General features: G+C 40.1%; 2 protein-coding genes across 5 annotated transcripts; one reads left to right on the plus strand and one right to left on the minus strand.

The window, feature by feature from the left end:
- Nucleotides 1-2905: 2905 nt before the first annotated feature.
- Nucleotides 2906-7856, plus strand: ftr63 (finTRIM family, member 63). Of its 2 annotated transcripts, XM_007245319.4 has the most exons (5): nt 2906-3254; nt 3349-3950; nt 5338-5433; nt 5507-5740; nt 5856-7856. In XM_007245319.4, the coding sequence occupies exons 2-5, from the start codon at nt 3372-3374 to the stop codon at nt 6411-6413; spliced, it is 1467 nt and encodes a 488-aa protein (XP_007245381.3). In that variant the 5' UTR covers nt 2906-3254; nt 3349-3371; the 3' UTR covers nt 6414-7856. The 2 variants fall into 2 exon arrangements, with proteins under 2 accessions (XP_007245381.3, XP_015460332.3); XM_015604846.3 differs by lacking the exon at nt 2906-3254 and having other exon boundaries at nt 3269-3950.
- A 3017-nt stretch (nt 7857-10873) lies between these two features.
- Nucleotides 10874-16820, minus strand: si:ch211-121a2.4 (transmembrane protein 205). Of its 3 annotated transcripts, none has more exons than XM_022666125.2 (5): nt 16745-16820; nt 15248-15324; nt 14318-14508; nt 14023-14186; nt 10874-13383 (listed from the first exon to the last, which is right to left on the minus strand). In XM_022666125.2, the coding sequence occupies exons 3-5, from the start codon at nt 14415-14417 to the stop codon at nt 13081-13083; spliced, it is 567 nt and encodes a 188-aa protein (XP_022521846.1). In that variant the 5' UTR covers nt 14418-14508; nt 15248-15324; nt 16745-16820; the 3' UTR covers nt 10874-13080. The 3 variants fall into 3 exon arrangements, with proteins under 3 accessions (XP_022521846.1, XP_007245382.1, XP_007245383.1); XM_007245320.4 differs by having other exon boundaries at nt 16532-16814; XM_007245321.4 differs by having other exon boundaries at nt 16635-16810.
- Between the last annotated feature and the right edge of the window lie 7648 nt (nt 16821-24468).

Here is a 24468-nt window from a genome sequence, read left to right on the forward strand (position 1 = left end):
ACCTGGGCATGGTGGGTTTAAAATGGGAAGAGATAAGAGATGGACTCAGTGTACAGACTAGTCAGGAGGGATATGGCATAGGCTGACTCTAGTGATATGTTAATTCTACAATGGAACGCGAGAAGCTTACTGGCAAATGGACAGGATTTTAAAAAGTTTATAGATAGTAGAAGTGAGACTCCAGACGTTATTTGCATTCAAGAAACTTGGATGAAGCCTAGGCTAGATTTTGTGATATGTGGTTATGTTAGTGTGAGGCGTGACAGAGAGCAAGGGAGTGGGGGAGGATGTGCGACTTTTATAAAGAAGGGAGTACCTTACAGAATCCTTGGAATAGGACAGGATCAGGAATATGTGGTGGTGGAGGTGTGGGCAGGAGAGATGAAAATAGTGATAATAAACTTTTATAACCCATGCAGGCAATTAGATTTTAATGATTTGGAGAAGATTGAAGGTCAAGATAACGTTAATATTATCTGGTGTGGAGACTTTAATGCCCATAGTACATTGTGGGGGGGTGATAGGACAGACAGTAATGGTCAGGTGATAGAAGAGATGTTAGCTGATAGAAATGTAGTGTGTGTAAATGATGGTAGGAAGACGAGAATAGATGTGAGGAGTGGTAAAGAGTCAGTCTTAGATCTTACTTTGATGTCCAGTAGGTTGGCTTTGAAATGTGAGTGGGATGTGTATGAAAAGAGCACTGTAGGCAGTGACCATTATCCAGTTGTGAGTAGACTAAGTATAGATATTTTGCGATGTGTAGGGAATGGTGTTGGACGATGGATTTTTCAAAAAGCTGAGTGGAATAGATTTAGGGATTTATGTGATTCTTACCTTAATGTCATGCCAGAAGACAGTGATGTTGAGAAATATGAAGCTGAACTTCGGCAGAAGTTATATTTGTCTGCATTGGATACTATACCTAAGAGCTCAGGACAGGGTGCGAGGAAAGCTGTGCCGTGGTGGACTGAGAAGTGTGGTGAACCAATTAAAAAGAGGAATCTGGCTTTCAAACTTTTAAGACAGACTCATAACTTTCAACGTCTCATAGAGTACAAACAGTTGCAGGCAGTAGTACGGAAGACGGTGAGGCAGTCTAAGAGAGCATACTGGAGGGAGTTTTGTGGCTCTATTGGGGATATGACTTCTGTTGATAAAGTGTGGGGAATGATTAAGAGAATGGAAGGGGGTAGGAGGGAGTGGTGTTATCCTGTCCTCTCTGATGGTGAGCGGATAGCAGTATCAGACGCGGAGAAAGCAGAACTGATGGTGGAATCCCTGAGTAACATACATAGCTCTTCTAATCTTTCGGAAGAGGAGAGGAGGGGTCGGGAAGGAACGAGAGCAATCTATGCTGAGGTTATTCGCAGGAAGGATAGAGCCAGGGACAAGTATAATGTACCATTTACCCTGAGGGAGTTGAAGAATGCTTTGGCTAAATGTAAGGACTCAGCCCCGGGAAAAGATGACATATGCTATTCCATGCTGAATCACCTGAGTGATGAGGGACTTCAGAGGCTTTTGAAATTGTATAATAAAATATGGGAGGAAGGCAGGATTCCTTCAAGTTGGAAAGAGGCCGTTATTATCCCTATTAAAAAACCAGGGAAGGATGCCAGCAGACCTATAAATTATAGACCAATAGCGGTGACTTCTCATGTTTGGTAAGTTGATGGAGAGAATGGTTACTGGGAGATTAATGCACTATGTTGAAGAAAGGGAGCTAATTGGCAGTTGCCAGAGTGGGTTTAGGAAAGGGAGAAACACCACTGACGCACTGCTGTGTTTAGAGGATCCTGGTTGGATTTGGTCCAAGCTATGGCTCTTAGGATAATGCTTGGTGCTGTTCGAACGTCTCCCGTATGTGCTCTCCAAGTTGCAGCTGGAGAGATGTCACTTAGTCTTCGTCGCAAACAACTTCAGGCAAATTACTGGATAAATGTGATGAGCCAAACAGAGAGTCACCCAGTTAAGAACATGAATCGATCAAGCTGGGAAAGAGAAGTAGCAGACCTGTCTAGCTTTGGCTGGACGGGTAACAAAGTAGCTGAAGAATTGAAAGTTCATGATAAGGTCTTCTGCCCCATGGTAATGTTGCCTGCTGTTCCTTTGTGGCAGCTAGAAGCTCATAAGATTGATCTATCATTGCTTAACATTAAAGCAGACAATAGAAATGGTGATCTAGTTAGTGCGTTCTATGTCCATGTGATGGAGAGTTATCGGGATCATGTTGTTATATTTACAGATGGGTCAAAGGAGCCAGAAACAGATGCGACAGGAGCGGCGTTTGTTGTTCAAGGTCACAATTTTAGTTTGGCCAAGAGGACATCAGATTTTTTTAATGTGTCTACCATTGAAATGTATGCTATTTTAATGTCAGTGCAGTGGGCAGCTCAGTTGGAAAACCAAAGAGTATTGGTCTGTAGTGACTCTGTAACAGCTGTCCGTAGTCTTGGGATGGGTGTGTCCAGGAGTAGACAGGACCTTGTCTATGATGCCCTTTTGGCGATCAGGGAGATGATGTTGAGAGGAAATGAGGTAACATTGATGTGGGTTCCTGCTCATGTAGGTATTCCAATGAATGAGAGGGTGGATGGGTTAGCGAAGGCAGCGGTGAGGAAGGGCAGTATAGATGTCCATATTAGTCTATCTAAGGCGGAAGGACGGTGTATTGTCTGGAAACAGATTATTTTACAATGGCAACACCAATGGGAGGGAGAAGTTAAGGGACGGCATTTGTTTTCATTACATAAAAGCGTGTCTGATTCAGCGCTTTGTAAGGGCAGAGGATGGAAGAGGGAGGAGGGGGTCATTTTCTATAGGTTACGACTTGTTCATACTTACTTGGTCATACTTACCTCAATCATACTCTACTCTGAATGGTGAAGCATCAAGATGGGCTGTGCATAGAGTGTCAGCAACCAGAGACAGTACAGCATGTGATTTTGGATTGTACTAAATTTACTACGGAGAGGCAAGTACTTTTTACAGAGCTGAGGAAATTGGGTATGTTAGTAGTGTCTTTGGGTAAAATTCTAGAACTGGGATATGCTGGGAAGGGGAAGTACTGGTTATTTAAGTATTTCAGAGATACTGGCCTCATTAAGAGGATATGAGGTAAAGGCGGAATGATCCTGAAGGGGGCAGCAATGCAACAAGTTGGATGCCGGCTGCCGTAAAACCCCACAGAAGAAGAAGAAGAAGTATTTGTTGGACTTTTGTGCTCTAGGCACATGCTCTAGGCACATGAGGTAGGTTGGGCCTGTTTGCTTTCATTACTAAAGAAATGAAACTGTCTTGTTTCAGTCTGTCTACAGCACTAACTAAAGACTCTTGTTCATTTAGCTCAGACATTTTGGCTTACTAACATGGCTGAAGCAAGTGTTTCAGTAGGACAAGAAGAGTTCTGCTGTTCAATCTGCTTGGATTTACTGACAGATCCAGTCACTCTATCCTGCGGACACAGTTTCTGTATGACCTGCATCAATGTTTACTGGGATCAGCAAACGGGAGCCTACAGCTGCCCCCAGTGCAGAGAGATCTTCTTTCATCGACCTGATCTACGGAAGAACCACATGCTTGCTGAAGTTGTGGAGAAGCTGAGAAAAGCTGGCCCACAGCCCACCGCTCAGTGCTACGCAGCACCTGGAGATGTGGCTTGTGACATCTGCACTGTAGGAAAACGTAAAGCTGTCAAGTCCTGCCTGGTGTGTCTGGCTTCCTACTGTGAGGCTCATTTTAAACCTCATGATGAATCTGCTCCTCTAAAGAAGCATACAGTGATTGAACCCTCTGCACACCTGCATGAGAAGGTCTGCCCTCAACATGGAAAGCTTCTGGACATTTTCTGTTGTACAGATCAGACCTGTGTTTGCTATCTCTGCACCTTGGACGAACACTGTGGTCATAAAGTTGTTTCAATTGTAGCTGAGAGAGAAGAGAAACAGGTGAGAGAAAATCCTTATACTAGTAATTGCAAAAGTAGGGGGTTTGGGAGATTGAATCAGATAAATAATTCGGAAAACGATTCGATCTTGTGAGCATTCGAATCATCATCCACCACAGTGACATCTGCTGGGCAATCAGGTAATCAGGTTTTGAGGTCTTTTCATTTCACAAATGATAATGGTTCAACAAAATATGAGCAATAAATAAATTAATAAATATGTAATATGAGCAATAAATGATATTAATTTTATTTTATTTATTAACTGTTTCTTTTTTTTTTTTTAGAAATATTTGTTACAAAACTTAGGAAACTGTGAGCTGTGACAAAACGAAACCTGTTTTGGGACATTCACATTGCTTTTTCCATTTTGATATGGATTTTGAATCAGTGTATCGAAACAAGAAAGTGTTATCTTGTGCAAAATTGTGTAATGCACTACAGAGTTTGGTATCCGGTGTACACAGTTTTGTGTGATTTTGTTCATAGAAATATACCTTATAATGTAATATAATCTATATCTGAAATGTGGCTTTAAAAAGACATGTATTCCAAAAATAAACTAAAATTAATCAGCGTATCTTACTTTAAATTAGTAATCCATTTGATTAAGGTAAAACTACATTTTTGAACTGATAATCATCTGTATAAAATTACATTTTTTAAAGCAACCCTCTCCTCCCTGCACAACCCAACCCTAACAAAAAGTTAATGACAATGTATTGATATTCCATTTTATGTCAAAATGTCTTTAAAGTTTTGTATTTTTGTGGAGATTTCTACATAATTACATCATAAACATGCAAAATATTACATGCAGCCTTTCATTAGTGCTTACTCGCTTATTTGCTCAGTAGATCAGTAAATTTATTCAAGGTAGGAAAAGTTTGGTTTCCACAGATTTAGATCCATTTTTGTGTGATTGCTACAGTTTCCATCTGTTCCTGCTTATTATTATAAAGTTTGTTTTGGTAGCCAAGAATATTTTTTTTTTTTACAATTTTAGCCATTCTTCAGCCAATGCTTTTACATGTCATTAAACTAGCATCCTTCAATCTTTCCATTCATTATGAAATGAAGGGGTTCGTAGTCTTTACATGTGAAAGATTTTGTATGTTTACAGATGGTAACTAGCAATAGGTAAACTGTGGTCTATTCCAATGTGGGAATTTTGGGCAGAAATTAATGTAATATTAATGTCAATAGAGTTACAAAATCTATAATATAAACAAAAAGCACTGTAGTCCATTGACAATCTACACAACAAATGCTCTATTTGTTGATGAAGTAAATAATTGATACTGATATCAATCAGCTCCTCATTCCATGTTATTTTTTGCCCCTTTAAAGGTGCAGGTATTATTCACTGCTTATCATATTTTCCCCAGAAACATGTGGTGGAGATCCAGAACAGTTACAGACAGAGAATTCACAAGAGAGAAGAAGAACATGTACAACTGACAAAATCTGTATCTTCTGTGAAGGTGAGTACAAGACGTTAAAAGACACTCTTTATGGTTTTGGTAAAAGCTGAATATTTTGCTTCTTTTTATACAGCATTCTGCTCAGGCAGCAGTGGAAGATACTGAGAGGATGTTTCGAAAGCTGATTCACTCCATCAAGAAAAAGTGTTTTGAGGCAACTGCAGCAATCAGAGCTCAGGAGAAAGCTGAAATAACTCGAGCTGAAAAACATCTGAAGAAAACAGAGCAGGAGATTGCTGACCTCAAAAGGAGGGATCACGAGCTTCAGCAGCTATCAGCCATAGAGGATGACTTCCGTTATCTACAGGTAACATGCATGACTGTTAGAGTTTCCATACATAGTAGTCAATCTAAGCCTTAACTGTCTTTATTTCTCGTGCATTTATATTATTTTATATTATATTCTTTCTATTCCCTTCTAGATTTACCAGTCCTTCCATTTTCTTGGTCTGTCTGAGGGCTTTCCAAGGATAAAAATTAATAAGCTACACGCATGTGAACATATGAAGAGAGATATCAGTAAACTTAAAGCGCAAGTTGACAATATCAAGCAACATCCTTACTCATCCTCTCAATCTCAGTGGACTCCATCTGTCAAAGAGCTTGGGCAAAGCAGTTTATCTGAGCCCAAATACATCTTTGCATTTGGTACTGGGTCATCTCCATTCGGTTTTGGATCTGTGTCTAAGACTGCTCCTGTATCCCAGTCTGTATTTAATTTTAATCATATGTCCAAACCTGTTCCTGCAACCAACTCAACACTTTCATTTAAAACTGTGTCTAAGCCTGTTGCTGCATCCCAGTCCCTGTTCAGCTTTGAACCTGTGTCTAAAGCTGAACCTGCAACCATTTCCACTCCATTTATATTAAATTCTCTGTCTAAGCCCAATCCTGCACCACAGTCCCTGTTCAGATTTGAACCTAAAACCAGTTCCACCCTTACATTTAAGACTGTGTCTAAGCCTGATCCGGCACCTTAGTCCCTGTTCAGCTTTGAACCTGTTTCTAAGCTTGAATCTATAATTAATCCCATACTTACATATATACTTACTAATTTAAACTTCTGCATCATGTAAATGTGTTGCCATATTCGCTGTGGGCACGTTTATCCTTCTGCATTTGTGTCCACAATTCTGCAGTCTAAACTGGGAAGGCAAGAAGGAAGGTAAATTTGCCCTAAAACTGATCCTACACCCCAGGCCCTGTTCATCTTTGAACCTGTGTTTAAACTGCTCCTGCTCTCCAGTCCCTGTTCATCTTTGAACCACTGTCTAAGCCTGATCCTGCACCTAGGGGGCCTCAGACTGTTAGAAGAAAAAATTAAAAGGGCACCAAAACACAGGGGTACACCAATGTGCAAAAACCTATGAGGCACCACATATGTTAAAATGGTCTTTATCCCTGATTAACAGTACATAATTGGAACTGTAATCCTTGGAAATATTTATTTCACAAACACTAATGAAACTATTGAGATTTATTTCACAATGCACCAAGAGTACTTGCTCAGGGAGGCTTTCATAAGTGGTTTAGTACTATTTGTGTAACTGGATCATGCAGGGCTTTCCAAATGGCCTGACTTAATCTCCCATCTAGGCCCTGTATACAGTGTATAATCCAGATGGGGCCATGTTTAATTGCTACTGTAATGGGGCCCATCTATGATATCAATATGTGGGGCCAACATGGAACCCATGGACAAAACATTCTAATACCTAGTTGGGGTACGCATCCAGACCTCACTTGGGCAGGTTATGTAGGTACAGGGCACTTAAAGTTTCTCCATTTGTAATGGCAACTATTTTGCACTTCATGACTTTCTCCACTGGAGCAGCATACTTAAGGAAACTCCCTCTCATTAACATACATACACCCTTCATAGCACTGCATTACCATTTATCCTCTGCCACCTTTCTATTAAAGAAGCACCAAACCCTTAGTCATGTACAGCTGTAGGAGGAACCTATACAGCACCACGTCTCATTTTCTCCACTAAAAAGGGTGGGAGCCTGTAAAGCAGAAGCCAAATAGAGGACAGATTATAAAGTAACTTAGAGTTCATTAAGAAACTTAACTTAGAATAGGATTTTTCTTGCACTAGAGGCCACACTATTATCATTTATTACAAGAAAAGGCACCCTGATCTACCCTTAATATTACTCTCTCTCTAAATCTACTTCATTTCAGCATCAGTAACAGTAGTAATTTCTAGTGTACAGAAACATTTTTTTTCTTTTTTATCCATAAGCATAAAAACATCTCTTTCCAGAGCACTGGTAAAGCATAAATAGACAAGAATAAACAACTGATTTTATTCATTTTTGTGTTACTGATGTCTTAATAAGAATATGTAATCGACTTTATGAAATTAATGTAATGGGCTTCCACTTTATAGTTTTGTACAATTTTAATGAATAGTTTAAAAAAATAAATATTATATTTGCACTAAATCTTGTGTCTGTGTGTTGTGTTTGTGAATCATAGCTTTTCCCCCAACAGACTTATTTTTTTATTTTGTCACACTGATGTTTTTCCGATTATCAAACAAACCTTATTATCAGACAAAAATAGTCTGAGTAAATATAAAAAGCACTTTAAAAGGATGATTTTATTTATTAAAGGATAAAAACTATCCAAACCAATCCAGCCCTGTGTGAAAAAGTGTTTGCCCCCTAAACCTAATAACTTTTGATTATTAAACCTAATATTTTGATATTTGAAAAAAAAAAAAATTACTTTGGAGTTTGTAGGTCTGCCTTGTCTTTCTATCTTAAACATCTTGGAACCTGGAGAAGTGAGCTATCTAAACACACAGAGAGAAAGTAATCTGCTTTGATCAATTGCATGCTACTGATATACTGTTCATATCTAAATTGAAATTATACCTGTAGTTGGCCATCCAAGGGTCACGTGACTGCAATGGAAGATCATCAATAAGACATTGAGCCATGATATATACAGTTTGAAGCCCTTAAAACAATTGCACACTGTTATTTAATTTACTTTTTATTTAATTCATCTTGAGATCATCAGTGAACACTTTCAACACCAACACTTCACCATCCACTGAAAGCTACTGTGGATGCCAAAAAATCTGAAAAGGACTGTCAATGAACAGCAAACCATTTCTCTTTCGAAATCAGAAACATATTTTACTTTCTCGAGAACATGACTACACGTGTAAGAGGACAACGCACTAACACTGTCCTTCCGAATATTTACAGACAGTCCCTTTTTGTGGACTGTGTCCTTAACAGGAAGGTCATAAATGTTAAATAGTATGTCTGTATACGTGTGTTTGTGTATGTATGTATGTCGGTTTATGTGTGTATGTGAGTGTATAAGTATGTGTGTAAGTGTGTGTATGTATGTGTGTTTGTGAAGTAGTGTGTGTGTTTATGTGTGTGTGAATGGACGTACATGTGTGGTGTTTAATTGTGTGTGTGTGTCTGTATGCATGTGTGTGTATTTATTTTGTGTGTGTGGAAATGTGTGTTCTCCATGGATCGCCACCTTGTCATTGGTGGAGAGCCTTGTGTGTTCCGATGATCCTGACAGTGATGCCATCTGGAATTTAGGTTCTTGGTAGGGTTGACCATGGGGATAAGGTAGAGGGGGAGGTTCCAGACAAAGTGCGATCTGAAGAAGACCTTGTATGTGCATGTGTTTAAATATGTATGTGTGTGTATAAGTGTGTGTGTTTGAAATTGCATGTTTATGCGGGTACGTGTATGTATATGCATTTGTGTATATATGTGCATGCATGTTTTTTATATGTATGTTTTTGTATGTGTATGCTTGCCTAAGCTAGCCAGGCCCTAATGCAGCAAAGCAGGCCTAAATCATGATGTTCCCTCCACCATACATTACACCAGGGGTTCTCAACTGATCTCACCCCAGGACCCACATTTTCTCATGGTTATTAGGTCACGACCAGAGGTGTATAGAAACAAAGTAGAACTACCTCACTACTGTACTTAAGTACTAAAATTATCTCCTTATCTGCTTAAAAGGAACACACCTGCCCCCTGTAAATCATAGTTTGTGTGTCTGATTTCATTTGACATGTGCTCAGCATCCTATTAACCTACGATCCTAGAATCCCATCTGCTCATTACAATTATAAAACTGTTAGTAAACATTCCAAACCCACATTATCACTAAAGCCAGCAATAAAGCCAGCATGGAAGATGCTCTGCATTGTCACCTGTTGAAGGTGCTCTAATCCCTTGGCCAGCTTTAGTTGATTTTTACAATAGCGATAGAATTAGTGACATTTATGCTTGCTGTTTTTTCTTTTGGGTAAGTTTGTTTGTTAAGTTAATTTAATACCTAATTTAAATGTACTCTAGTACTTTTAGTTAAGTATGATGCTTAACGAACACTTCAACTTCTACTCAACTCAAATGTTTTGACAGAGTTCTTTTACTCAAGCCTGGACCTCATGTCTGGTTAAATCTTACAAATACTTAGGTATCTGGCTGGACACATCTCTGTCTTTCTCCACACATATCAATAATCTTCAGAAGAAAGTCAAAGCTAGACTAGCTTTCTTCTTTCGCAGCCAAGCTTATTCTTGTTAAAATGACAATATTTCCAATATTTGATTATGGTGACATCATCTGGGCCATTCCACTAAATGGGTGACATTTCCGTCCCTAGGAAATTACATGTATAAATGTGCACACAAAATAACTTTAAAATAAATTTTATTATTAAGCATGATAAAATAAAAACGCATTAAAAAGCATTTGTTACCTTTCCTCACTCTCTAACTATAAATTGCTGTTACCGTAACACATTACCCCATCTGAACAATCTGAGAAAAAAGGCTTTAAGGCTGTAGCCAGGTGTCTCTTATACAGATAATGAGGTCAAACAGATGCCTTTAATACAGGTAAAGAGTGGAGAACAGAAGAGCTTCTTAAAGAAGTTACAGGTCTGTGACAGCCAGAAATCTTGCTCGTTTATGGCAGACCAAATACTTATTTTCCACCGTAATTCACAATTAAATGAAATTAAATTCTTCAAAAATCCTACAATGTGATTTCCTGGGTTTTTCCCTCATTTTGTGTGTCATAGTTGAAGTGTACCTATGATAAAAAAATAGAGACCTCTCAATGTTTTTTAGGTAGGAGAACTTGCACAATCAGTGGCTGGCTAATTACATGTTTGCCCCACTGTAAATAATACTGCAATTATGTTTTTAATTATTTGCATTTTATCTGCAGCATTAGGCATTAAGCAGCACTGACCTATGTAATGTTTATCAGTCATATTGTACTGACAATTTTAAAGTAGCCTACTTTCATAATTTTAATAAATATAATTGTTATTATCCACCATATGAAGCCAAAGCCAAAGAGTTGATAGAGTTAATATCAGGTATTTACCTCTACTTAACCATACTACATTAAGCTAAAGAATGCACTGGAACAGGTTGTTTAGTACCAGCCTTCTTATTTTAATGTGTTTTATTATTAAAAAGTTATACAGGCACAATCATTATTAGAATAAATAACTAACCAGTACAATGAACACATGTAAGCTCAACATCCCCTAGTGTTATTTGAAAAAAAAATTGTGATGGGTGCAACCTTTATTATCAGAATTGAAGATGGTAAATTTGGAAACTCGTTAACTCACATTTTTATATATTGTACTAATATTCACCTTTCCAGACAATACAAACCCAACTCAACACCATAAAAATCATATAGCCACAGCATCAATAATGCCTAATTCTGCTGCACCGAACTCATACTGGTCATCAATAGTGTTTAAATATGATTAAAGACTGGGCATAAGCACATACTCGTTCATTTACTTCTATTGACATCAAACACTATATGAAAGTACTAAAGTAAGTTTTAAATTAGCTGCCGGCTCATATGCATTGACTTTATATACAAGAACCCTAAATGGGATGCATTCAAAGCCTCAACAGCCTCATTGTGTAAGTACACCATTATGTAAAAACATTTTTTACATTGCATAGTATTTCAACTGTAATGAAAGTGATTTGTCAGATTGTCACATACATACTGTAGAGTGAGGTGTTCTACAGCCTAAGTTACATTTTAAACAATATAAAATTAATAATCTCATACTTCAGCTTATGACTGTAGATCAGAGCATGTACGTTTTACAGCTGAAAAAAAAAACGGTCCACACGAATTAAGCAGTCCTGTATCAGTAATGAGACTATATAATAACCTTAACATGTACTGTGTATTACTGCATTGCTGATGTGCGTGTGCATAAATCAGCTACTGCAGGTTAGCCGGTCAGGCCTGCATGACCAGTACAACTCGATTTAGGTGCTCGAACACAGCTAGAACAATCTACTACAACCAAAAAATCCTGTTTTGAATGTAGCAATGCACAAGGGGCTCTGAACCTCAGCAAAAGCCTCAGAACAAATAAGTCTCAGTGAGGAAAAAGCACTTACATGGGCATTCACACTTTATGGCAGTAAGATTTTGTACTGTCCTCAGTCCTAAGATACCAGCTCCAGGTGATAGCTTTCCTTCATTGCCTCAACTCATACTCCTGTATCAACAGGTCAATAAGTAAATGTTTATAGGTAACAAAAAAAAATACTGCTATTAGGTACAGCATACTGATTTACTGCAAGTTGCATTCCAAAGAGAGTGTAGTTAATCCTGTTGAATGTTTTTTTGTGCTGTTGGTAAAACCCTATATAAAACTGCTGTGTGTATATTTAAGAGTGTGCTTTTAAAAAAAATGTGGTACAAATGGTTTGTAGAGCGATGCCATAGATAACTTCTAAATTCTGGTTCTATAATAAACCATATCTGTTGCAGAGACATTTTATACAAGGAGAGGTTCTTTGAAAAGGTTGTGACATTTAGCAGTATTTTTCTTATTTGTGATTCATTCCATTTTAGGAGGACATAAGGTAAACAATTCTGAAGCTTAAAAATAGAATTTTTGTTAGGACTTCTCTTAACTTTTTTACAATATTGGGTCTATTTTTTAAACAACTAGTTGTTGTGAAACTGCTACAAATACATATTGTATAGTATATTGTCAACATATTTTTAGTATATAATGATTTCTGTCATATAGCCTATTAAAAGTTGATTGAATATGAGATTCAGGTAGACTACAAATCTATATACGGATAAATCAAACAAAGAAAAAAAAACCTTTTCATTTTTTTTTTCTTTTTTAGTAGATCTTAACATCTGTTCTATTTGCTTTACCTGTAAACTATGTATGATGTTACAGTTTTAACAGGATACTTTTCTATTATTTAAGTAATTAGCTTTTTATATACAGTCCCATTCATCTCCATGTTATCTAAATATTGTTGATCCTGCAATTATTTGCACTAAGTGCACACTGCTTTACATTTTGTGTAAATTTTATTAAGAAATTCCTTAGAAAAAAAATCCATTAACAACATTATTCCATTCTTTAAATCTGTTTTTTTTTTTTTTCTCGTCAGCAGCAAAGTATTAAAAAGGAACATGAAATATTAACAACAAAATAGTACCAAAAATCAGACAAGGCAGGCCACAGAGACAGTACCTAAGAATGCTTGTACTTAAATGTTTGTCCAGGTTGTATACCTTGACAGCCTTGGATTGGTTTGCATTGTGAGTTCATGACCTCTAGACTTCACAGTGTAGTGAGGTTTTCTGCTAGGTAGTAAAGGCTGTAGCCATTACACACAATACAGCACAGGTTACATAGGGAAGACAGCAGGTGGTAGAGCCACAGCCGGCTGCTCAGTCGTTTGTACTTGGGGTCTGTGTCACACAGTTTGGAGTAGGCCTCTCGGTTGGATGACAGCCCAATGTCCTGGCCCAGTCCGCAGGCCTGTTCAATCATGTGCATATCTGCCATGATCTCAGAGGTCAACTGGCCAAACCACTGGGCATTCACTGCTGCCACAGTCACACATACAAAGAAAATGAAGATCTGCACAGAAATAGAGAAGGAGGGATACAGGAAAAAAATCAGAATTATTGTCGAGCTGTTTTTGCATCACTATATATATATATATATATATATATATATATATATATATATATATATATATATATATATATATATATATATATAATAAATACAAACATTAGGAAAATTGTCCTAATCTTTTCATTATACTGACCTTAAATACATATTCTATACTTTAAGGTGTTCTGCTCGAAGCTCTTTTGTGAAGAATACTTTTTGCTCATAGTTTTCCATTGTTTATTACATTTAGACTACTACTTTTTATTTTGATAAAAAATAAAAAGCCCACAACCCCTGTCAAATGTCTTTGAATGGTTGCAGGTATAGTGTTTGATATTTGCAAAAATCTGGTACCTGTCAAAAGTAATGTGGGTTTTAACTGGCTGGAGTCAGTTAATCAACAATTAATCTGCCATTAATGATCAATACAACTTGAGAATAATATTAGATTAATGATAAATACATTTTGCCTAAAACTGCATGTTGGCTATCCTACCATAAAGGTAATTTTTTGTTTTAATTGTTGTCATATAGATACTTACACTTTTACAAGTAGTAATTGCGCAGATGCACACAGAACCTAATTAATATGTTGCATACCTGAAATGCCTCTTTGTCAGTGAGAAGGTCACTGGGGTGGTACATGGCGAAAATGGTAAGGTTGAAGAAGGCACATGCTGAGCCGATGTGCAGGTAGAAGGGGAACAGTCGACTCTGAATAAAGCCATATGTGTGCCTGTTCAGATGGTTGTCCATCACAAAGCCTGTGAATCAAAGTTGAAACCAGGATACACTATTACCTTTTGCATCACTGTTGCAAAAAGTGTCCAGAACACATTAGATGCAGGGCTATTATTCACTGAATATATTTAATTCTTTACAGTCAGGCTCTCACCAGAGATAAACGTGACCCATATCTGCATGCCCCAAAAGGTGGAAAGGAAGATGAGGTGGAAGAGTTTAGCAGTAACACATGGCTCTCTGTCAGTGGACATGTTGAGGGCACACCATTCAGTCTTTGAAGAACTGGCCTCTGACCCAAGTTTTTTCTTCCTAAGGTCAGTGTGCAGGTGCAAGTCTTCAAAACTAAAAACCCAGAAACAAAACAAAAAAGTCATGAGAAATCATTTTTACAATTTAGACAATTTTGCTCATTATATTTAATCAGGGTTATGAATATGTCAGAAAAACAAAGACAGGGATACCACATTTTAAATATATCGAACCAATCATGAAATAAAATTATTACTAAAGTGCAGAGGTGGGTTTACTGATCATAGGGATCCATCCCAGGATTGGGAAGCCGCCATCGTTAGGTCCTTGAGCAAAGCCCTTTACCCCAATGCTCCCCGGTTGCTGCACACTTTCTGGGCACAAGGGGCTTTGAAGACACACTTAGAAGACACACACAGTTACTGTAAATAATGAGGACACATGCCAGAAGTGGTATGTGTCCTCATTATTTACGGTAACTGTGTGTGTCTTCTAAGTGTGTCTTCAAAGCCCCTTGTGCCCAGAAAGTGTGCAGCACTATACAATAGATAAATAATATCAACATGTTTTTTTTTGGTTTATTAACTTGCTCCCTCAATTTAAGTATATGTGGCCTCAGGAGTTCTGTGCATGATTTGTTCAACACTTGAAAAAGTGGTATAGAAGAACAGCTCAAAAAATAACTATCTAAATAAATATCTGTCTTGAAGGCAGCAGTACACTGTTCCATAAGAAGATGCTTAATAAGTAAGTGTTTGGGGTCAAAACTAGGTATCAAAAAAACACTAGAATACTACAATTATAAGCAATAAATAAAAAGACTTTCACATACCTAAGAGCTATGCAATGTAGATAAAGGTTGGACAATCAACAGATCCAAACAAATCCACCAGTCACCCCGGATACAACCTACAGGCAGTACAGCAGATAAGCAGGTGTGTTTAATGTGTACAGTCCAAATCACACACACATTCATTTGGCGTACAATGGTTACGTAACGCTACTATTCAATATACCTGTGGCACACAGGCAGAAGATCCTGATTAAGTGGAAATAAACACAAGTATATTAAGCACAGTTACTGCGTTCTATAATTATAGGAAAAGTACAGTAAAGAGAAAATCGGAAAAAAAGACTTAAGGTTAATGAATACCATCAAAGACCGATAGTGTTCTGTCGAGTTAGGCTACCCACTAATATGTGCTACTCAGCCGATCTGCGCATGCGCTGACCCAGAATTTTTTGTGATTATTCTGTTTTTCTTGGGTGCTTTTTAAAACTTTTTGTGAAGTTTTATGACAGTGTTTTAAAATAAAACATTTTTTTAATAAAATCACATCCACTGCGTCATATTTGCCCTGATATGTGGTTAAATAATAATAATAATAATAATAGAACACTTAATTTAAATAGCATCTTCATTACATTAGACATGCAGCTCAAAGTGATTTACAGTGCTTTAGAGTTAAAATATTAAGTAAAATAGGTAACGATTATACAAAAACCCAACAATTAAACACAACTCATAATAAATTAATTAGCATTTATAGACCACCCAAATATTCTATATGTAATTGTGCTGGGAGATATTATTTGTTTATTTATTTTTTGACATTATGCTTTTAGCTCATCTAAATATCCTACCTGCTATATTGTATGGGCAGCTTTACCTCAATATGTGCACCACGGTAACATGATTTGACCAGGAATCACAAACCGACAGAACACTGGTGTAAACTGAGCTCGAGTAACGTTCGTCACATAAAACAACTTAAATATATTTTAACCTGAGATTTAGTTAACACTAACGCTAGCTAAACTACAGTCTGTTGCATTACACTGCAATAAAACCAGCAAACAGTGCGACTAATATACAGGGTAGTTAAATATTAGCTAGTTACCTCGCTAACTGAGTGGTTAGCCTGAGCAGAAAGTTTTATGGTTAGCCGCTGACTTAAGACCAGCTAGCGCTAAAAACTCTAATAAACTAAGACTCTGTGTAACACCACGACCCACCGGACTCCTGTAAAGTGACACAGATAATGATCTGTCCCCGTGTCGAGCCGGGGCACAGAGGACATGCTGAACATTTACTAAATATAGTCAGAGAACTCACCTACTGCTTCCGCTCAGCTACTAACGCTAGCCTGACAACCCGCCGAGCGCCTCCCCTCCGCCCGCCGTCCCCCGTCTACCGCTCGGCGGTGTTTAAAACTCGCCTGGATCACGGCGGGTAACCTAGCCGCGCCCCGGAGTACAGTCCGTCAACACAGCAGTTCACACTGCAGTCTGTGGCAAAACTTTCCTGAATGTCCTCCACAATACACACCAAACCCTTTAACCCTCCAGCTTCCTCTCCAGCAGAGCGGCTCCCGGATCAGCGCGCCCTCAGCGGACACCCAGGCTGCCTATAATTACATTACAATAATTACATTATCAACCTATCATAAAATAAATGGAAACACCCTGAACTTATCGAGTCTATTAATGTGAATCTGTGTGTTAACTTTGTTTAAAAATGCTATATTTATTCTATTTGATTTTATTTATATTAGATGTAGGCCCGCCTGTCATAATAATTACATGAATGACAAATCATAAAATATATGAAGAAATGTTTGCTGAACTTGGCCAAAACATCAGCTTAAAAAAAACACAGCAGTTTATTTGATCTAATATTATTACTGTATTAGACTTTATTATGTTGTGGGTAAAACTGATGGGGGAAGTTGCCAATGCTTTTTGTCCCCTGGGGGTTGCCGTAGTTTTGAGGTAGAGCGAGCGAGTGTTTTTTTTTTTCTTGCTGAGGAGTTCTGATCAGGTGGAGTAAAGTGGAATATTTAGGACTCTTGTCTCGGTTGTTTCACTTTAATTCCTCCAAGTAACACCGCTCGGTTACATTACTGTTAGTATGTTTTATAAAGGTAGCATCTTAATTAATTTTTCTGGTGCGCACCATCTGTATTCTCATCTTTTCTCGCTTTACTCTCCGACTGCAGCTTCTCACCGCCTGCTTCGCCTGTGTGGCTCCGCGCGCTCGCATCTGCACTGATCTGATTGGCAAAGGAGAGCAGTTTTTTTTACAGCACACGTGATTGGTCAGTAAGTTTACTGCGCTGCAAAGTACGTAAACCGTAAAGACAATAACGTCCTATTAGTGACCCCTGTACTACAGCATACATTAGGCTGTGCTGAGGTGTTACAGCTAGCACCAACATGGCAACACAGTACTGAGACAGCCTGTGTTAGGATAATGCTGAAGTGAAACCATAAGTTTCTGTGTCTGTGGATGCACCAACTGACTTACTGGAGCCGCAAAAGCCATAATACAGTATTACTGCACTGACCAAGTAACGGTCTCATCTGAGTTATAAGGGTCCTTTCCAGACAAGAGCTCACCAGCCACACTGCACAATTGTATTTTATTAATTACTCCCAGAAATGTGCACCTCTTTCCATTTCTTATGAGCTTGAATCTAAAAATATTCTCAAAGTACAAAGGAAGTTGAGATATACAGTTTGTGAGCTGTGGATTGTGTTTGTTTATGTGAAGCTGCTAATTTAGAAACAGTATGCATCACATAAGGAAAAGATGCTAAATCATCAGGGCCCTGTGCAAAATAAACCAAATGATAGAAATGATACAGAAAAATGTAGCTACAGTTCTGTGCCTTTGTTTGCAAGCACAACGGTGAGACGTTTGTTGTAGTTAACCACAAGTTTAGCACACACACCAGGGGGAATTTTGGCCCACTCTTCTTTGCAGATCCTCTCTAAATCATGAAGGTTGGTGGGCTGTCGCTTGGCAACTCTGACCTTCAGCTCCCTCCATAGATTTTCGATCGGATTGAGGTCTGGCGACTGGCTGGGCTACTCTATGACCTTAATGTGATTTTTCTTGAGCCAATCCTTTGTTGCCTTTGCTGTATGTTTAGGGTCATTATCATGTTGGAAGACCCAACCACGGCCCATTTTCAGATCCCTGGCAGAGGGGAGGAGGTTGTCCCTCAGGATTGTGCGGTACATGGCTCCATCCATCTTCCCAGTGATGCGGTGAAGTAGCCCTGTACCCTTGGCAGAGAAACACCCCCAAAACATTATGCTTCCACCTCCATGCTTGACGGTGGGCACAGTGTTCTTGGGGTCATAGGCAGCATTTTTCTTCCTCCACACATGGCGGGTGGAGTTGAGGCCAAAAAGTTCAATTTTGGTCTCGTCTGACCACAAAACCTTCTCCCAATAACTTGGTTCATCTTTCAAATGATCATTGGCATACTTGAGGCGCGCCTCCACATGTGCTCTCTTCAGCAGGGGTACCTTTCGGGCACTGCAGGATGTGAATCCATTGTTGCGCAAAGTGTTGCCAATTGTTTCCTTGCAAACTGTGGTCCCAGCTGCCTTCAGGTCATTTGCTAACTCCTGCCGAGTGGTTGCAGGACGATTTCTGACCGTTCTCAGCATCATTGCCACCCCACGAGGCGAAATCTTCTTTGGAGCACCGGGCCGAGGTCTGTTGATTGTCATGTTATACTCTTTAAACGTTCTGATAATTGCACCAATAGTTGTTACTTTCACATCCAACACCTTACTAATCTTTTTGTAGCCCATTCCAGCTTTGTGAAGGTCAACAATTCTGACTCTGAGGTCCTGTGACAGCTCTTTGGTTTTACCCATGTTGGAGACTTGAAATCTGTGTGATCTGTCTGATTCTGTGGACAGGTGTTTTTCACACAAGTGATTAGTGAGAACAGGTGGCTTCAGGTCAGGTAACAAGTTGATTGGGAGTGTCTAAGTGGTCTGTAAAAGCCAGAACTGCTAATGAATACTAAGGGATCAAATACTTATTTCACTCCATGAAATACAAATCAATTAATGTATATTCCTTAGATTTATTTTCTGGATTTTCTTTTTAATATTCTGTCTCTCCATGTAAGAATACATCTACCATTAAAAGTATAGAATGATCATGTCTTTATTAGTGGGCCAACGAAGAAAATCAGCAAGGGATCAAATACTTCTTGGACTCACTGTGTATATATATTAGGGCTGTCCCTAACGATTATTTTTTAAACGATTATTCTAACGATTATTTTTTCGATTAGTCGACTAATCTATTTATTGAGAAACATATTTAAATAATTATTATTTTACGTTTTAAAGCAAATGATAAATTACTATATTTATATATAATAACAACAACAACAACACAAGCCTACTAAACCAAACCCCACACTTATAATCACTTACATGTACAACACGTTGTTTAGATCTATAACGCTAAAAATGGATAAGCTCCCATACATCACAACCGTGTGTTGCACTGTTTTCTGTGACCGCTAGATTTTGTGACCACTGGCAAGTAGTTCTCAGCAGACCGTGAGCACTGGCCGATTCGAAACGTGTTCGTTTCTAATGTTTACCCCGACTGGCCAAAACGGTTAAGTTTAGGGCTGAGGGTAAGCTTCCGTTTTGCCAATGAACGCTCATAACCGTGAGCACTGGTCACAAAATTCCGACGGTGACAGAAAACGGTGTAACACCGCAGCGCCGACGGCGCTAGCTAAAATAACTTAAGGCAGCTAGCTTAGCTAAACACCTGAACTTATGAATAATGCTACTGTTTCTGGAAACTGCAAAATGCCATGCACAAATATAAACCAAAAATTTATAATTTCTGCCTGTGGCAGGTTTAAAACCTTTGGTAGACAGTCTTAAGTCTTTTTAAAGACACCCGCGGAGACCCTGATGTAAACGGTAACTTACTGTGTGACCCTGTTGACATAGTGCTCCTGGATGTTTGCGCTTCAAGTGCTCCTTTTGCACATATGGCAGAGGACCACATTGTTGCCCTTTTGCGTGAAATGCTCCCAAACTTTAGATGCCCGCTGGCGTTTTTTTGTAGCTGGAGATTGCTCTCCGGAGTCCATGCTCTCTAGAGCTTAGATTCTCTGGTCCGAACCCGACATGACCCGAGGCCCGACCGGAAATCCGACCCGGGCTCCAGAAAATAGTCCGAGATGTAGGCGTCTGTTTTTTAATTATATTTTTATTTAAAAAAAAAAACGAAAATAACGAAAACTGAAAGTGAAACTAAACTAATTTATTTATAAGCGCTGTTTTCACTACCGCAGTTCTACAGCGGGGGTGTTGTGCCGATTCTGTCCGCGAAGCGGGAGTCAGATTCAGCAGAGAGTCGGATTCGGCACAAGCGCGGCGGCACCTCGCGGTCCGCGGTGTCAGTTGTAAGCTCTCGCGCTAGCCGCAAAATACGACAGAAAACACTGAGGGAGCTGCAGAATTATGAATGGGACTAGAATATGAGCACGAGGAGATCAAAGAGAACCTTCACCTGTGAGTAGCTCTCACCAGAAAACGCAAATCTCTCTCTCTCTCTGTGTCTCTCTCTCTCTCTCTCTCTCGCACGTGAACTCCTCCGCGTTTGACCTGCAGCACTGTGTTTAGCTGTTCTTAAAAATCATTTAAATTAAATAATAGTTCTATGCCTCTATGTTACAGTGTAATTTAACATAATTCTGATCATATTTCGCTCATTCAAACAGCCCGAAAACAGCCAGTCGGAATTTTTGGGACCGATCTAACCTCTAATGCTCTCCCCAGGCGCCGCCATGTTTACGACGCGCCGACGCACGTTATGCAAATCGATGTATTTTCGTAATCGATGACGTCGATTATGTCGACGCGTCGCCCCAGCCCTAATATATATATATATATATATATATATATATATATATATATATATATATATATAACAGGAACTTCAAGCTACACCAGACTGCTCTTTTACTTTACTTTCACTTCAGCTACGCTGTAGCAGCAACAGCAAACGCGCTTTTTAGCGCGCTTTTCGGACAAGGTTGGGCGAGTTGCGTTAGAGCGGGGCGTGGCAAACCCCCTCATTCACACTGTCTCTGTCTGCGGACCTCGGGGGCGTTACTCACGGCTTTAAAAGACAGTCTGGTGGTGCTGATTTCCTAAATAAGACAAGGGCACACTAGCAGGGCTAACAGGAACTTCAAGCTACACCAGACTGCTCTTTTACTTTACTTTCACTTCAGCTACGCTGTAGCAGCAACACCAACCAACGCGACCAACGCGGGTAAGGACCTGCGAGTCTACCTGCACGAGTCCACCGAGCAAGGCCACCGACAAGGCAGCCCGTCCCACTGCTTTCTAAAATGTGCTCCCATCACATTCCTGTTATCTCCGGTACTCACAGAAGGCGAAAAAACACACACAGGCGCCAGGACCATACTAACCTGCGGCCACTAAAACAAACCACGCCCACTACTACCTCATTCTCTGTTGGGCTATGGAACTGCCAGTCGGCTGTTAACAAAGCAGACTTTATCGCCTCTTATGCAAATCATCTGGCCTTACAACTGCTGGCCCTGACTGAAACTTGGATCAAACCTGAAAACACCGTTACTCCGGCGGCTCTTTCCAATAATTACTCCTTCTCCCATACTTCTCGTCCCTCAGGACGAGGAGGTGGAACTGGCCTATTAATCGCTAATGGCTTAAAACATACTCCACTACTACCTGCAAACTCATACAGTTCATTTGAGTATCATGCCACACTGGTTAATACTCCAGCAAAACTTGCCATTATTGTTATCTACCGTCCTCCTGGACAAATGGGCGAGTTCACACACGAACTTGACATGCTACTGTCTTCTATCCCTGAGCAAGATTGTCCCATGCTCATTCTAGGGGATATGAACATCCACAACGACAGTACCAACTTTACAGACTTCTCATCCCTCATGCAGTCTTTCGAACTGGAGCAGGTCCCCAGCCCTCCAACACATAAAGCTGGCAAACATCTAGACCTGATTTTCACTCGTAACTGTGACACCGACTCTTTAACTGTCACTCCTTTGCACCTCTCGGATCACTACTTCATGAAACTCAATATTCATATTTCGAACAAACCCACGGCTACTCCTACGATGGTCTCGTTCCGCCGAAATTTACGAGATATCTCAGCAGACCAGTTCTCCTCGCTGGTGACTGACAACATGCCCCCACCAGGCTCATTTTCATCACTCAATGTAAATGATGCCACCGATACACTCTGCTCCACACTAAGCTCCTGTTTGGACAACCTCTGTCCTCTTACATCTCGAGCCATTAGCTCTAGCAAACCCCAGCCATGGCTAAAAAATAACTCACTGAGGGAACTACGTTCCAAACTCCGAGCTGCCGAAAGACAATGGCATAAAAACCAAAAACAAGCAGACCTAAAAAACTACCAACTGCTCCTGGCTTCCTTCTCAGCCACCATCACGACTGCTAAAGCTGAATTTTATCACAATAAATTCAGCTCCCTCACAGACTCCCGGAAAATATTTGCTACTTTCAAATCACTACTGAACCCTCCTCCTCCTCCTCCGGCTACATGCCTTACTGCTGAAACACTTGCATCATTCTTTACTGGAAAAGTGGCAGCTATCAGCAACCAGTTTACTGATGTAACATGTAGCAGTCCTACTACATGCTCTGCAGCCTGGTGTCCCTCCACCGAAGGCGTTGCGCTCTCCTCGTTCACTCCTCTCACTGAGAACGAGACACTGGCTCTCCTAACACGTAGCCGTCCTACTACGTGTCCGCTTGACCCAATTCCCTCGAACTTACTTCAAACCATCGCACCTGCAATCATTCCGGCTATCACTCACACCATCAATGCCTCTTTAACTTCTGGTGTTTTCCCAACTGCTTTCAAACAAGCACATGTGACACCACTGCTTAAAAAGCCTTCTCTCAACCCCGCCCAGGTTGATAACTACAGACCGGTCTCACTACTACCCTTTCTCTCTAAAACACTCGAGAGAGCAGTTTTAAATCAGGTCTCTGGCTTCCTCTCCCAGAATGACCTCCTGGACCAGAACCAATCTGGATTCAAAAAAGGACACTCTACCGAGACGGCTCTGTTGTCTGTGACTGAAGCGTTGAAAACTGCTAGAGCTGCAGGCCAGTCCTCAGTGCTCATTCTGCTGGACCTCTCGGCCGCCTTCGACACGGTCAACCACGACTTCCTCCTAACTATACTTTCAAACATGGGGATCTCAGACAATGTGCTGTCATGGTTTAGATCATACCTCACTGGGCGCTCGTTCAAGGTGTCGTGGCAAGGACAGCTGTCCTCAGCCCACTCCCTATCCACTGGGGTTCCCCAGGGTTCGGTACTGGGTCCCCTTCTCTTCTCAATATACACTGACTCTCTTGGTCAGGTTATCCACTCACATGGCTTTTCCTACCATTGCTTTGCTGATGACACCCAGCTATACCTGTCATTCTCACCTGAAGATAACTCAATCTCTGCACGGATATCGTCGTGTCTCTCTGACATATCCTCTTGGATGAAGGAGCATCACCTTCAATTAAATCTCTCAAAGACTGAACTTCTGGTCATACCAGCAAAACCATCTTTTCAACACAACCTCTCTATAAGCATCGACTCTCTCTCTCTCTCTCACCGACAAAGGTTGCTAGGAACCTGGGTGTTATGTTGATGACCAGCTCTCCTTCACGCACCATGTGGCCTCGGTTGCTCGATCCTGCCGCTTCGCACTTTATAACATCAGGAAAATTAGACAGTTTCTGACGCAACAGGCCACCCAACTCCTGGTACAAGCAGTCGTCATCTCACGCCTCGACTACTGCAATGCCCTGCTAACTGGCCTCCCGGCCTGCGTAGTAAAACCACTCCAAATGATCCAGAATGCAGCAGCACGTCTGGTCTTCAACCAACCAAAACGGGCACATGTCACCCCGCTGCTCATTGAGCTCCACTGGCTACCAGTTGATGCTCGCATCAAATTCAAAACTCTTACAATCGCCTACAAGGTGATGACAGAACAGGCTCCTTCCTACCTGCACTCGCTCCTGAAGGCTTACGCTACCTCCCGGCTGCTGCGCTCCTCCAATGAACGTCGCCTCGCTTTGCCAAACACTCACACAAAGCAATCCAGACTGTTCTCATACAGAGTTCCACAATGGTGGAACAAACTACCTTCCACTACCAGATCAGGA

The sequence above is a fragment of the Astyanax mexicanus genome, chromosome 1 (assembly GCF_023375975.1).
Source record: "Astyanax mexicanus isolate ESR-SI-001 chromosome 1, AstMex3_surface, whole genome shotgun sequence".
Taxonomy (NCBI): domain Eukaryota; kingdom Metazoa; phylum Chordata; class Actinopteri; order Characiformes; family Acestrorhamphidae; genus Astyanax; species Astyanax mexicanus.